The 14692-nt window shown below is 39.5% G+C and overlaps 1 protein-coding gene across 9 annotated transcripts in view; it reads left to right on the top strand.

Moving 5' to 3' along the window:
• The window catches only part of tcf12 (transcription factor 12), a 76350-nt gene that overhangs the window by 37572 nt on the left and 24086 nt on the right, over nt 1-14692 (top strand). For 5 of the 9 annotated variants that reach the window (XM_055036443.1, XM_055036442.1, XM_055036445.1 and 2 more), the window contains 2 exons: nt 1180-1312; nt 2025-2077. In XM_055036443.1, coding sequence (XP_054892418.1) covers nt 1180-1312; nt 2025-2077 — 186 coding nt within the window. The other 4 variants (XM_055036450.1, XM_055036449.1, XM_055036447.1 and 1 more) reach the window with 4 other exon arrangements.

Below are 14692 nucleotides of genomic sequence, written 5' to 3'. Positions count from 1 at the left end.
TTACATTTTGTTCAACTGGAAGTCCAGAATAGCAAATCAGGAGATTCCTCACTATCCTTGAAACAAAGATTTGTTTGAAACCTGTTTTTTGTTGTTGTTGTTTTACCTTACAAAGTTTTTTCACACCATGTTGTGAAAAAAAATCCTAATCCTGATTCCATTTTGTCATGTTTCAACTACAAACATTATTATATTTATTTGGATTTTATGGCGATTTTTTGCTCTGGACTTCATCTGAACCTTTCTGTTATGTTTATATGATTTCATATAAATCCTCCTGTTGGAATCTGAACCTCCGACTCAGTCACAAGTTTCTTCATCTGACTGGTTTTCTTCCTGGTCTGGCCTGTATTTCTCTGCATTCATATTCTTGTAAATTGGCCCCAAAGCCTGATGCTGCCATTACCATGTCGATTTCTGAACTCTTGCAAAGTTAAAACATTAGTATTGTTGTTAATGAACGAATATGAACTTTCAGATCTCTTTGAGGTCTGAAGTTTCTTTCAGACCTCAAAGAGACCTCTTTGAGGTCTGAAAGCTCTGCATCTGTTTTGTTATTTTGATCATTTCTCATTTTCTGCAAATAAATACAACATTTTTGCTTGGAGTTTCAGAGACATGTTGTCAATAGTTCATAGAATAAAAGAACAAAGTTCATTTGACTCAAACAGTATTTTACTTATAAACAATAAAAAACTGGTCATTTTTAGTGGTCTCTTAATTTTTTTCCAAGGCTGTATTATCCCAAAATAATTCAATAAAGTTTGTGGTGATATGACAACTTGTGAATTAAATGTGAATGCCCTTGCAAGACACTTTCTATTTAAAAGTTATTAAAATTAAAAGCCTTTTCTTTGAAGTGCGAATGATCACCGTGTCAGACCTCAGCCGACTCGGCACATTTAGCCTGTTTTCAAGCCAGCTACTACACATCACTCTGAATAGTACTTATTCCCATGATCCTTACTCTCTACAGCAGATTAGTCTGATTAGACCAAGCCCTTAACCCAATTTGTTGAGGCTGTCGGGGGTCAAATGTATTTGCGGCAACATGACGTAGCGATGCTTTAAAAGCTATTGCACTGCTACAGTTGAATTTGTTTTGGTCTTTATAATCTTATAAGTATCTATATTTTTGCGTTACTTATGTTATTGTCATTATGTTTTTTTACCTTTCAGGCGTCTCTCCGGCCAGATGCAGCTTTGACTAGTCCCAATTCTGTGACTACGTCTGGGAAATCCACTGCTCCCTTTTACTCCTTCAATGCAGCCAATCCCAGAAGACGCTCTCTGCAAGACGCTCCACCCATCGGTTAGTCATAACGACTTCAAAGAAACCTCTGAAATGTCTCGTAGAAAAATATAAAGCCGATTTTAGAATAATATTTAAAGTTTCCGAGGCAGCGTAGGTTTTAATGTATACAATCTTGAAGTCTGAAGCTTTTAAAAATGTTTCTTATTTATTCCACTACTGGTCTAGAGAAGTGTTTATCAACACAGTGCGCTCAGGGATGCATGTACAGTAAATCTCAGTGCCCTGGTTTACAAGCAGGCAGCTGTGTAAAGCGGTAAAAAGCACTGCTACCTTTTATAGCTGCAGTTATTGATAAATTACTGTTGAGGCTTATAAAACATACAGAGAAAAATCTTAAGAAAATTTCAAAGTAAAGCTAAAAATAGACCCTTTAAGTTACAGAGAAAGCAAAGTAAATAAAGTGTTTCAAGATATTTCATATGCCCAAAAAACATTATTTGTCAATTTCCAGAATAATGAGAACGAAAGCTTAGTTTAAGATCTACCTACATTTTTCTATTGGACAGAGATCAGAACATGTAAATAAATCAATCATCAATCCTCCCCACTCCACGTCACTGTTGTATCTAAAGTATCTTTTGTTTGTTCTTGTTACAGTCATAATGCATCCGTAGTTTCCTCCTCAAAACAAGTTCTGTTTTTGAGTTGTTTTTTTGCTTCTTTTTGTCTTTGCTTTTAAATGAATCCATGCGCTTTCATCTTTTCACAGATCCACTACAAACAAAAAAGGTTCGCAAGGTCCCTCCTGGCCTGCCTTCATCTGTGAGTGGAAGATCGTCTCCCTCTCATATAAATAGATTTCACAGTGAGCCTACCTGAGCAAACACACACACTTCTTTTACTGCTCTCCCTTTCCACGCATGTACACACAGAGCCGACTTGACATCCGCTCTACACTTGAGGAAATTTTGTCTTGTTTGTTCGCTTTGTTTGACTGTGACACCTCAGGGATGTTTGTTGTTTGCGTTCTTGTAGTTTAATCTTAACATGCAAAGGTCTCTGTTGGAAACACCCTTTTCTGTATTTATTTAGCTTTTTTGTGCAGGCTTACATGCATCAGTGTGTGCGTGTGTGTGTGGACCTCGAGGTGATTGATTTTCAGTGCTGACCTGTCACAGGCTAGCTTCCTCACAGCCTCTCCTGGGAGAAGGAGAGGCTGTCAGCGCGGATCCCCAGCTCTGCTCTTTTGATGTTTAATTAGTCATTACGTGGCTGAACAGGAGGACAGACAGAGATTAATAGCACAGAATATCTGAAATTTCTATTGGTAATGATCCCGGTGGAGCAGAAACCATTAGGATGCAGAGAAGTGTGGAGCTCAGCTTGTATTCGCTTAGACAGGGAGTGTTGGAGTTCATTAATATGCATAAATCAGTAAGTCAGATGTTCATTGTTAAAACCCCGGTGGTTTGGTGAAGAATTTTATTAAACAATTTCTTAAATTTTCTAGAACTTACGGAGGAGAATGAGATACTTTTTTCCCATATTTAATAAGAAGCAAGTACTTCTCCAAAATCCTCGTTTTTCATCTCCTTAAACAATGACAGACTTTCTTTTCCTTTCTGATTTTTTTTTCTTTTTTGGGATGAGGGAGTCTGAGATTGGATTTGCCTTTCAGGGCTCTGATAATCGTCACTTCTTCTACCGCTGTTCGTCTGAAATTAAATATGGAACAGGGCACCGAGTATAAAGGGGTGGCTTGTGTTTTGTTTCTGGATTTGTGTTTGAAAAGAAGTTTGTCGGGGCATGAGGGAGCGTCCCGGTCCCCGGCAGAGGCAGGAACGTGAGCTGCCTCCTTCTTAACTAAGTGATATATTTGAGGCCTTGTCAGGCGGAGGGAGGGAGGTAAAGAATGGCTGCCTCATGGGTTACATCTCTTTGTTGTGTAAATGGACGCCGGGCTTTTATTTGTCAGTACTTAACACATGGGCGCAGGTGCGGTTCTGTGACTCATAAGAGTACAATCAAGCAGCACAATGCTGGATGGGGAGAAACAGTGACAGAGCATGGGATAAAATACAGCTCCTTCTTGTCACTCCGCACCGCTCAGAAGATAAAGCCAGGAGCTTGGAGGAATAATCCCAGTTAGTCTTTGATCCCATTTGAAAGAATAAAGATTGCACTGTTGAATAACCCTCTATAGATGCCTTATATGCTGCTGACAGAGAAGGCAAAACTTCAATCTGTTTTCTGTAGATGGCAGAAGTGGGAAGCGTCTAAGCCAGAGGTTTTCTGGTTGCGTTTTTGCTGCTGCCGTCACTAGAAGCAAAGGTGAGTGCAAGCTGTATGCGGAGGGTTGGTTTATCAGCCGTAATCTGTGTTTGTACTGCCGGCAGCGATACGCGGAGCAGCGAAGGTGATGTTGAAGAAGTGTGAAGGGGAAGGCGCACCTGGAGCCTGATCTGCTGTGCCAGAGGCAGCTGTGCGAGGAGCCTGCAGCGTACCTGTAAAGCATGAATGCAGCTGCACATGCCGCTGAAAGCTTCTGCTGGTGTAAGCAAACTCAAGGGCCCCAGCAGAGACCTGAATAGCTGGGGTGATTTAAAAAAAAAAAAAAAAAAAGAAGATCAACACAGTGCTTCCTATCATTATGTCTGCTGCTGGGAATTTTCCTATTTATTTATTTCATCCTCAAATCCCCCCACAACCCTTCTTTTTTTTATCCGGCTTGTATTCTTGCTCCTCAAGTCTAAAAATAATTTCCAGAGTTTAAATCAGATGAGCGTTTGCAAGTTGCAAGCAGAGGCTTGATGTGTGTTTGTGCGTCTATGTGTGTGTGTGTGTCTGTGTCTGTGTACACTCCATGATGAAGCTGAATCAAAATATTTACAGGAGCACATCCTCTGTGCACTTAGTTTTTGACACTGCAGCTCACCAGGTTGTGAAGACTATCTAGACAGGCCAGCTGGTGATTGCAAACAGTTAAATGTTTATGGGGTTTTTTCATCATATACACAGACAGTCTCCTCTTCAAGCTGCACACATACTTTCCTCTGTGGTCTGATGTCGCCTGGAAACTTTGGATGTAGCCGTGGCTTTAATTCTGAGATCAATTTGTTTATGTGAAAAAGCTATACAAAGCACAAATCCTTTCGTTTTTATTACACGAGATTACTCAGCTATAATTGGCTCCCTGAAATTGTTGGGCTGCATAAACTGAGCACCAGGAGCGAAGGACAGCTTGCTGTCATTGGACAGATGAGAGGCTGCGCTGAAGGATGCTGACGGGCAGCTGCGTGGGCACCTGTCTTGACAGGACTGAAGGAAAAGGAGGAGAGAAAGCGTTTTGTAGCTCGTGGGGAAAGTTGCATCTTGTAGGATATTTATGGGAATCTGCAAGGGCACGATCTGTATGTGTGTGTTCGTCTATGTGTCAGCTTGTTTGTGTAAACAGTGTATTTTTTTTTCTCCCCCTTGTCAGAGGCGTAGCGTTTTGATGTGACACTTCCTCCCTGGCTTTGGTGACGCTATAGCTCCGGGATAAGAAAAAGAAAGTGGTGGGTTGAGATTCCTCTGCCCTCGGGGAGTTTTGCAAGCGAGAACCCTCAGAGTGGATGACAAAAAAGATTGACATTTGCTTTTGACAGATCACTCAGACACCCTTGTTTCTCAGAGATTTGTACTGTGTGAGCTGTAAGAAAGGAAGTGTGCTCAAGGCTCTGAATCTTAAGACCTAGAAATGTTCTTTGCAGTGCTGTCTTCTGCATGACATTCAAACAGCTTGCCTGTCTTCCCATCGGTTTGTCTTTAACAGCTGAAAAACAAGAGATAACAACAACACACGGCAGAAGAAACCTGATTTATCTGTTTTTGAAAGAACAGGAGGATGTTTTTTTGGTTTCTGGTTTGAAGTACAGCAGGGTGGGACTGTATAAAAGAACAGCTTGGTGTTAAATTAGATGTACTTTAACTGTAAAGTGACACACACGGCCTAAATAAAAAGAACTGGTCTGTTTTCAGAAACATTGATTTGACCGAGGAACCGAGAAAAGATCAGCATGATCACATATTTACTACATGCTGTTTCACTAACAATCATAACTAGAAGCACCTTTGCATGTATTGAATGATAAAAACAAGTTCAGGATATTAAATGAAACATTAGCATAATAATAGTAGTACTAATACGAGCAATATTAAAAAAGATCTAAGATAAAAGCAGGTATCTCCTTTTTTTATGCTCACTTTAGTTTCCTGAATGATTTAAGTTTTTCAGAAAAGTTAGATCAATTAATCTTTGATTTATTTTGCAACATGTTGAGCTCTCATGCTTTATTATTAAGTCTTAACATTATTAATAATTTTTTGATTAATTGTTTAATGTAAACCATTAATTGTCTCCAGGAAAATGTTTATTTTACTTGCATTTGCTTTTACAATAAATTTGTAGTGCATTCCACAGCATACATCAAGTTAGACTTAAAAATGTAATATAAATATATTATTGTATTTATCCAGTTGGTCAGACTCAACTGGATAAAATCAGCCTCAGTTCAGTTACAATTGAGATGCTCAAGGAAAAAAAATCTGTCCTATAATAGGACAAGCAACGCTGTGCAAGTTAAAGTCAGAAAGTCAAAATGATTTTATACGTGAATCCCAATGTGATCATCTTCTTCTGCCACCCGTCGTCTTAGTTTGGAAATGTTTCTCTAAGTTTGAAAACGGTTTTGGATGAGTTGTTTAAAGTGATCTGCAGAAACTTTTTCAACCCCACCACCAGTTAGACGTCAAACTTGTGGTAATATGATTAAAAACTTTCATCATCACTAAGAAACTGATGGGCTGATGCATGATGCATAAAAGAAGTGCAACACAAACCCCCACAAAGCCTGACACTCAGGATGAACTTTGTGCTACTTTCAACTTTGTTGAACTAGAAACCCTTATGAATCAGGAGCTGATTCATAAGCACCCTCTCCTCACTGTCTATGCATGGAGACAGGTAGTTAGTTTATCTCCTAGTTATTACATTTTGCTGTATTTTTGTTGCAGGAGATGAAAAGTTTCCTTCATACATCTGGCAGGGGGCAGTATTTTAGTCTGTGACCCGACCCCAGTTAGTGCGTTCCCTGGAGATGCCCTCATCAGATGGCTGATTAGATAGACACACTTGGTTTGACGTGGTGATGCTAAACAGTCGCAGCCACCTTTGGGACCTCTGGGCCTCGTGTTTATCTTTGTTTGGGTTGTTGAAATTTACCACATGCATTAGAGGCTTGAGATAATAGAGCAGGCAAACAATCCAGAGACCAGGCCTCTTTCATCTGCATGGAGAGCAAGGAGTTAAAAGGACAGAGAATGAAAATAATGCACACATTAAAGTCATTACGCGCATTCACCGCTGTTGTAAATTATTCATGTTGGCCTTGCGTGAGTCTGCAGCATTAATGCAAACCCTGATTTCAGATCGCTGGCAGAAACAGGAACACAGCCTGTCAGCAATCACCAAGGTAGTGTTTGTTATTTAGAGACTGCCTGAGTCTTGCTGCTGCGACTCAGTAAATACGTGGCGATGCAGTCGGAAGCTCAGAGTCACTGGTTGTGTCAAAAGGTACATAATTCACAGATGGTGAGCAATAAATTAGTGTCATTAGAAATACATATGCCATTCAGTTTTGTCTTTTTGTTCCTTCCTTCCTACAGTTGAGTTCAAACATTGGCATCCATCCTGTGTGTGTAGTGGTTTTATACTGGTCAAATTGGGTGGGGCCAGTCCCAGCTACAATGGGAATGGGAACACCCAGGACAAGTGGCTGGTTTATCACAGAGCTGCTTCCAAAACGTTATAGGCTGTTTTGAAACATTGCTTTTCTTTATGGTGTTTGCCCTGCTGAATAGTTTCCATTAACCTGGTTGGATTTAATGAAGCAGGTTGTAAAGTGCTGACAGCCAGTTTTCTGACACTTAAGGAGCATTCACTCTGTTTAGTCTGCTTTAACTGAAATCCAGTCCGTTTTACAAGTAAAGTTTATTTATAAAGCGCTTTTCACAGACATAAAATCACAAAGCAATGTACAAAATAAAAATCAAGAGATAAAAGCCTGGGAAAATAAAAATGATTAGTTGCTTTTTAAAAACCTCAGCAAAACAGAACTGCAAGGGCAAAATGTTCTACCGAGGAAAAGTTCTGGTCCCATTTACTTTTTAACAACGTACATGGAACAAGCAAGCGATTTAAAAATTAAGAACGAAGGCCAAGAGCAGCGGAATATTTGGTTAAAAAGCTGACATAGATAATCAGGAGCCCGCCCATTTAAAGCTCTAAAGTCCATCACCACAAGTACTTTAGAAAGTCCGGTTGATTGGGGATAAAAATCTGTTCGGTTGAAGTCAACTCTGGTGTCGTTCAAATCCTAAATGGACCGGAAGCTGCTCCACAAACAGGAAGTGGACTAAAGCGCTAGTAAAAGCTACTAGGAGAAATAACTCATGGTCTTTTGGATCCCACTCCAGTTTGGTTTACATTTGTTGAATAAGGGAGTTGTGCTCATGCCTTCTTCTGAGGTTTTCATGTCGTTTACTTCAGAGGTTCTTAGTGCAGCGCCACCGCAGGCGAGGAGGGGAACAGGCTGCTCAAACCGTTTGGTTCACTTGACAGTGCAGTGTGAAAGCGAATCGCAGGAGCTCAAAATGTAAATAATGTTGCAATCTTGGTCCCCAATCGAACCAAGTCTACCAGGCATTTGTGTTTATTAGAAGCGGTGGAGAAAGAAAACCAAGTATCAGTCTTCTGTATAAATGTTTAAGCTGCTACTGCACTTAAACATTTCAGCTTCGTAAACCAGAGCAACAACATAATATTTTAGGATAATATAAGCAGAAGATATAAGCTCCATTTCTCGAACCAACTGGTGAAGGATAGTAATAAAATGCCTTTGAGCCCCTTAGTTTTTACAATTTATACCTCAGACTGCTAAAAGCTCATCTGTTGTTAGTTTACAGTCTGACACCGCCTGTCAATTACACAAGACAACATTGTAAAAATGTCAGTGAAAATTTACTTCAAAGTATTTCTGCATGTGCGGTACAAGTACAGTACGCAGCAGCGTCTCAGCTGCCAAGTCTACAGATTCGGAGATACCATGAATAAGCCTGTGGTCACGCTGTCTCCATCTGTGCTGGAGACGTAAAAGCCATGTTTTTGCTCGACAGAAAGCTGTAATTGATTCGGCACAAAAGAAAGGAGAGCTTGTTTACTCAGATAAAATCATGCTCATTTTCAAACGGTGATGTTGTGCAGTTTTTAGGTGTTTGTTTGAATCAGTTTGACATTTCTCTGCTCAGCCTTGTCATATCTGTCTCCCCTGTGATGCAGAAGCTTCCCTGGTCCTGCCAGAACAAAACAATCTCCCCCTTATCATCTGAAATCAGATTAGTCTAATCTTTCAGAGACTTACAACATCTCTTCCTCCCCACTGAAGCGTATCTTCTCCTTGTCTTTTACATGATCAGCTCCCATATTATTCTGAATTACAGTTTTCGATATTTCCCAAAATGCTGAAAAAGATCATGTAGCTTACACAAGATCTTTGTCAGGAAAAGTAATCTTTTTTTTTTTTTTGTCTTTCAAGTTATGTATCAGAGGTTTTTCTAGTTTATTCAAATAGGAGTCAAAATTAATTAGGTAGTCAATGAATTTTATCTAAAAGTATTTTAAAGATCTTTACAGAATCCACCTGAAATTATTGGTCTCAATATTTAAACAGTTTTAGATGTTTGTGTGCATTTACTGCAGAAAATCCCTGGTTAGTGAATCACTATGAGATGCCATACTTTGCTAGTTTTAACTGTATTAAACACCAAGATGCACAGCTAAAAATGACCAAACAATATGGAAAACCAATACAAAACTCTTGATTCCAGTATGCAAAACATTTCTGGGTACAAAGAAGGGAGCTGTAATGTTAGTTTTTTGAATCTCCACTTTGGAAACTTTTTTTTTTTCTGTAATTCTTTGTTTTTTAGTTTTGTTCACCAAAAATGGCTTTACCATGTGGAAAGGAAATTACATCATTAAGCTTAAAAATGATTTTTATTTGTTCATTTAATTTACTTACAGTTTAAAGTGAATAAGCCACATGTTGACATAATTGACTTGATTGAAAATGAATAGTTTGAAGAAAAACATCTTGTATAGTATACACTTTCTCTCAAAAGTCACTACACCATAAACAATTAAACATTAATCAACCATTCATATAAATACATCTTTAAATGCAAAACATAAAAGCAACAAAAATGCAAGGTAATGTGCCGAAACAATCAAAAATTGACCAAAGACAGTGAATAATAAATAAATCATTTACACGGGGATTAAAAAGTATTTGCATCTTTCTGGATTTCCATCTGTTTTTGCTTTTCTGTAGTTAAATAACAGTTGATTTTATTATTATGAAAATACTATTTTCATACAATGGGAAGTTTCTAAAAGTTTTTTTTCCCATAATAAACATTTACTGAAATCTGGAAAGATGTGAATAGTTTTTTCATACAACTGTGTAGTTTATTTATTTATTTTTTTATTGATATAGACCTGTTTTTCCTAAGCCTGTTAGAACTTGGTATGAACATAATATTAGTTGAATCATTTCTCATTTGGTCGAATTAGAACTCTCCCTTCGTGCTTCTCATCGTTCCTGTTTTTCTACCAAAAGTCTGAAATCTGTTAAAGTCATTCAGAATATTGGAGTCAGGAGGTTTGGATGGGCGAGGGTCTGAATCCTGAAACGTCCCCTGCTCTCTGAGTCGACCTTCCCTAATTAGAACCAGATCTTCTTACCGGAAACAATCTTCCTGCCTGATGACATCACTGCAAAATCCATTCATGAGATCGAAGCGAGCTCAGATCGTGGATTTGTCTTGAACCCTCCAAACAAATCTCCTGAAAAGCACCTTGTCGTGTTTGACGTGAACAGGTGCAGAGAGTTGAACCTGTCTCTCTTTTAAACACTTGCCACTTAAACAAAGCTTTGGATTGTGTGGAATGCTTGTTATAGCTGAATTAAATTGAGGTTGTTTTGTCCTAAATCGTCTGGTTGTGTTGTGTGATCTTATTTCCTACGTTATTCCCTTTCTGTTTCTTTTTCCCCCTCCTTGTGCAGCTCTGCGCTCTGCGTCTGGACTTGCTTTAGACCTCTTCAAACGTTTCCATCGTGAGCAATTTTTCCTTGAAGGATCAACTTGAAACGGAGCCAAATATAAAACGGCAACAACATGTAGAGCCAGTGTTTTGGATGAGTTTAAAAGAGATTCTGAGAAGAAAGGGGGATAAATAATAACAGTGCTAAAAGGAAAAGCATAATAAGGGTCTAGTTTTGTTAGGGAAGTGGAGGCTTTCATCTTTCTATGACTGTAATGTTCTCAATGAGTCTACAGGCCTGGGTTTAGTCCAGCAGGTTTCAAGTGGCGCACATGAAAGACTCCAGGCAGACTGGGCTCTCACTGGAATATGGTATCCATCCTCTCTTTTCTTCTCCTTTCTTCTGCTCCCCTCCACCTTATAAAGGTAATAGGGAGCTGTGTGACAGTAAACCATGGTAAAATGGCTGTCAGTGTTTCGTCCCCCCACCCCTAGCGTCATCCCCACCGCTCTCCCCCGTCTGAGGCCCCCAGCGTTTAGAAGACGGAGCATTATTTTCCTGTTCGACGTCACAAGCCAAACCCCTCTGCAGCTGTTGCATGCTTTAAAACTCTCTTTGCAGCCGCTTCGGCAAAAGGTTCCTGTCAAATAACACCACAGCGCTCATATTCAAAAGACTCAACTTTCCTTCTGTTTTCCTTTCCTTTTTTCTTCCGTTTCCAAGGGTTTTGAACAGGTTTTCCCTTTCTTACATGTGTAGGTTTCACTTTCTCCCTCTAATAACTCCTAATTGGGAATTGATCCATGTGTGGGAACAGGTAAAAATCGGTTTCCAGGTTGTTGTATCCTTACAAATAATTTGCTCCGCTGCCTGCAGACTCATTTCATCACCACAAAAACAAAAAGATTAGACACTCAGGATTAAAATGTTGGGATGAGAATAGGCTCTCTGTGCTTATTTAAGCATTCATTTGATCGCCACACATATTAATGAAATCCTGCTTAGAAAGCCATTATTTTAGTTCCAGTTTGTCAGGGGTTACCCTGCAGAAAAGCTGGATTTTTTTTTCCCCTCTGCATTTTTTTTTTATGCCTGGAATTAAACGTTTTCTTTCTTTCCCTCTCTAAATCCGCTCACACGTTTGTTTTCCGTCCCACCCACTTCCCTTTATCTTCACTCGACCCACCTCCCCTTCGCTTCCCTTCCCCCCATCCTCTCTTCCTCTTGGCCTCAGCATTTAGAGGCTTAAGCGAGGGATGTACCACGCGAGCCACTCCCTTCTCGCAGCCTCAACCCCCTTTCCCACTGCTGCAGTGGTACGATCCTGCTTTGCATAAGTTTCCTCTGAGTGGGTCTTGTGTGGAGGCCAGTACTGAAAGAATTATTAGTCCCTTTTGAACGGTTTGGATGTATGTGTAGAGAGAAAGCTTGTGCGCTGCTGTTATAACACCGTTTCCACCTTAATAGTTGAAGCTATAATGTATTGCGCCTACCCAGTCCCTGGAATGGGCAGTAACTCTTTAATGTATTACTACAACGGGAAATCGGTGAGTAGTTTCTTTGGGAATGTGTGTGTGTGCGTGTGTGTGTGAGAGACGCTGTGAGAAGTGTGTGTGTTTCCTTCTCAGCTTCGGTCTGCCTGCGTTTCTAAGTTTTGTGTTTTAGTCGTTTCAGGTGAAAACACAGGATTCAACGTGTGGATGGTTGTGCACAGGGCTACTCCTGCTGATTTTCCATGACATCAGTTCCACTGTTTCTGTGTAATTACCATCCAGTGGGTTTGAGTGTGTAAAAAGTGCTTTAAACTTTATGTTGGTCCAATTCGACTTTATAGCTCAGGACAAGTTTCTCATGCACAGAACGAAGCGTTTCTTGCGAGTCTTGAATTTATTTTTACTGGCTGGTTCCTTCAGCTCTAAGACTTGGTTGAAATAATAACAAGTGGGAGTCTGGGAATGATTAAGGCAAAGAGGCTGCCTGTTGAGGTTAGACTTTCCTGTTTGCAGATTGAGCTCCAAGCACCAGTGTTGCTGTTATTCCATCTGTTTTTAATCACTTTGGCATTCTGGACGCCACAGGGAGCCTAATGTGATTTCTGAACTTCTCTGTAATCATCTCTTTGATTTTTGTTGCTCTGAAAATGCTCTGTGTTGTAAGTGCTTCTTTTTGTGTATACATGCGTGATGAAGGTGCTTGACAGTGTTTAAGTGCTGTTTGTGCCCGACTTTTTTTCTTCTGCTGTTTTCATGGCAAAGCCACTGAAGCAGTTTGCTCCACATTGTATCGGTGAAATCCTAAAACTATCGGCCCTGTTATCAGTCGATTACACAAGTAGATTTCCACCTGTCATTTCCTGTGCTTTCAATATTTTACAAAGACCACATGTGTTTGAAGGAAGAGAAAAACTTTTTATAGATTTCTATTCAAAAGGTCATCTCTCTCTGGATTCAGTTAAATTTTTTCTTAAAGCCTATTAAAGCATTTCCCCTTTTACTCCCTCTGGGAAAAAATGACTTTGATCTCCTTTTATATTAAGCATTAACAGGCTTGTGTTACAGTTAGTGATGGGGGGGGAAATTGATAGCATGTGGACAGAACGGGCAAACTTTCTGATCAAAAGCTTTTGCTAAACAACCTCAAACTTTTTTTCTCTTCCCCCCTCTGATTTTCATGCAAGGAAAAAAAAAAGATGGTACTCATTCTGCAAAACTACTTCTTCCACATTAATTTGTTGCAGTGCAAAGTTGCATAGCAGGCTCACCATCTGGAGCACTGGGAGAATTCACAGTGGGCCATTGGCTTGTGAACTGGTGGCATGGCACCAATACAAATGGAGCATTTCGCTGATCTATCTTCCACTGCCTCTTAGCGAAAGAGGAACAAATTAAATCTGACGCTGCATCGGTTTGTCGACATTTTCTCCCCTCCAAATACGCTTCTTCCAAAGTGGTGCGCCGTTGGAGTCAATCCTAAAAAAAATAGGGAATATTAGGTGTTATTTACCTGTTGTTGTTTATGCGGCGCAACAGGTTACATCACTTTTTCTAAAGCTAATCCCCCCTCCTCCATAGTGTGCTGCTGCACTTAAACATGCACGCTTCACTGCATGTCCAAAACAAAGTCTGTGTGTGTGTGTGTGTGTGTAGGCGTGTGTGTGTGCATGCGTGGGTGCGTGCGTGTGTGTGTGTGTTTTGACCCATCGTGTTTACTTTGACTGATCTCATTAATCTGAGTCATGCCTTATTTTATTTTGAGATCCTTGCCTCAATAAATTTTTTAAAATTAGATTGTAATTTTACTCTTTTATTTTTTTACTGATGTCTTTGGACTTAAGCCTGCAAAATGTTTGAATCACTTATTTGGATTTTGATGCATTTTGATGCATTTTTAACTCTACACAGCTCTAGTAAAAACTATGAGTCCACTACTCTGAACCCCATTGAAAACCTCCTGGTTATTCCACCAAACATTGATTTCTAAACTCTTCCTAAGGTAAAACATTGGTATTGTTGTTTCTATACGAGTACAAACTTGTTTTCTTTGCATTATTTGAGGTCTGTCAGCACTGTATCTTTTTTGTTATTTTCTGCAAATAAATACTAAATTTTTGCTTGGAATTTCATTAAGATGTTGTCAGCAGTTCATAGAATAAAATAACAATGTTGACTTTTCTCAAACATATACCTAAAAAGAGCAAAATCAAAGAACTGATCATTTTAAATGGTTTCTTAATTTTTCCAGAGCTGTACATCTCAGTTATATTAAAACGATTCAACATGTTATGTACTTTTTAATCACTTGCTTCAAGTTTAGTTAGGCTTACCCATTCCTTTATTTTGACTGTTTTTGTTTACCTAAACCTTTCATTGGTATTTCACGGTATTATTAAAAATAGGTGAAGCTTAGTAGTTGTTTGAAAAGGCAAACTTAAGTCTTGTCATTGTCTTAAGATTTGGAGTTGGACTTGAAAATGCCTCCAAGTGATTTGGTTTGAATCCAAGTAATGACATGCTCTTAAATGAAAGAAAAGAAAAACAGGACACGCTGCTAAGAGTTTGTTTGAAGTTCTTCCCTTTGAGCTTTTTGGCCATGAGCCTGTTTTTACCTTACTTTTATCGCTTTAGATTCCCCTTCATGTCGTCGTGCTGCGTCCTTTGTGATGGTTGACAGATTGTGTTTTAACATGTGATGTTGTGATTGGTGTGGCGTGAGCTTCAAAGGCGGGCTGGCTCGCTCTGAGGCATGTGTAGAGGTGTAATATTCACTCAGCCGAGGCATTCAGTGTCAATAGGGC

This window comes from Poeciliopsis prolifica, unplaced genomic scaffold (assembly GCF_027474105.1).
Source record: "Poeciliopsis prolifica strain line A6 unplaced genomic scaffold, Auburn_PproV2 SCAFFOLD011, whole genome shotgun sequence".
NCBI lineage: Eukaryota > Metazoa > Chordata > Actinopteri > Cyprinodontiformes > Poeciliidae > Poeciliopsis > Poeciliopsis prolifica.
Note: the sequence above shows the minus strand (reverse complement) of the source record. Positions and strands in the feature narration are given on the sequence as shown.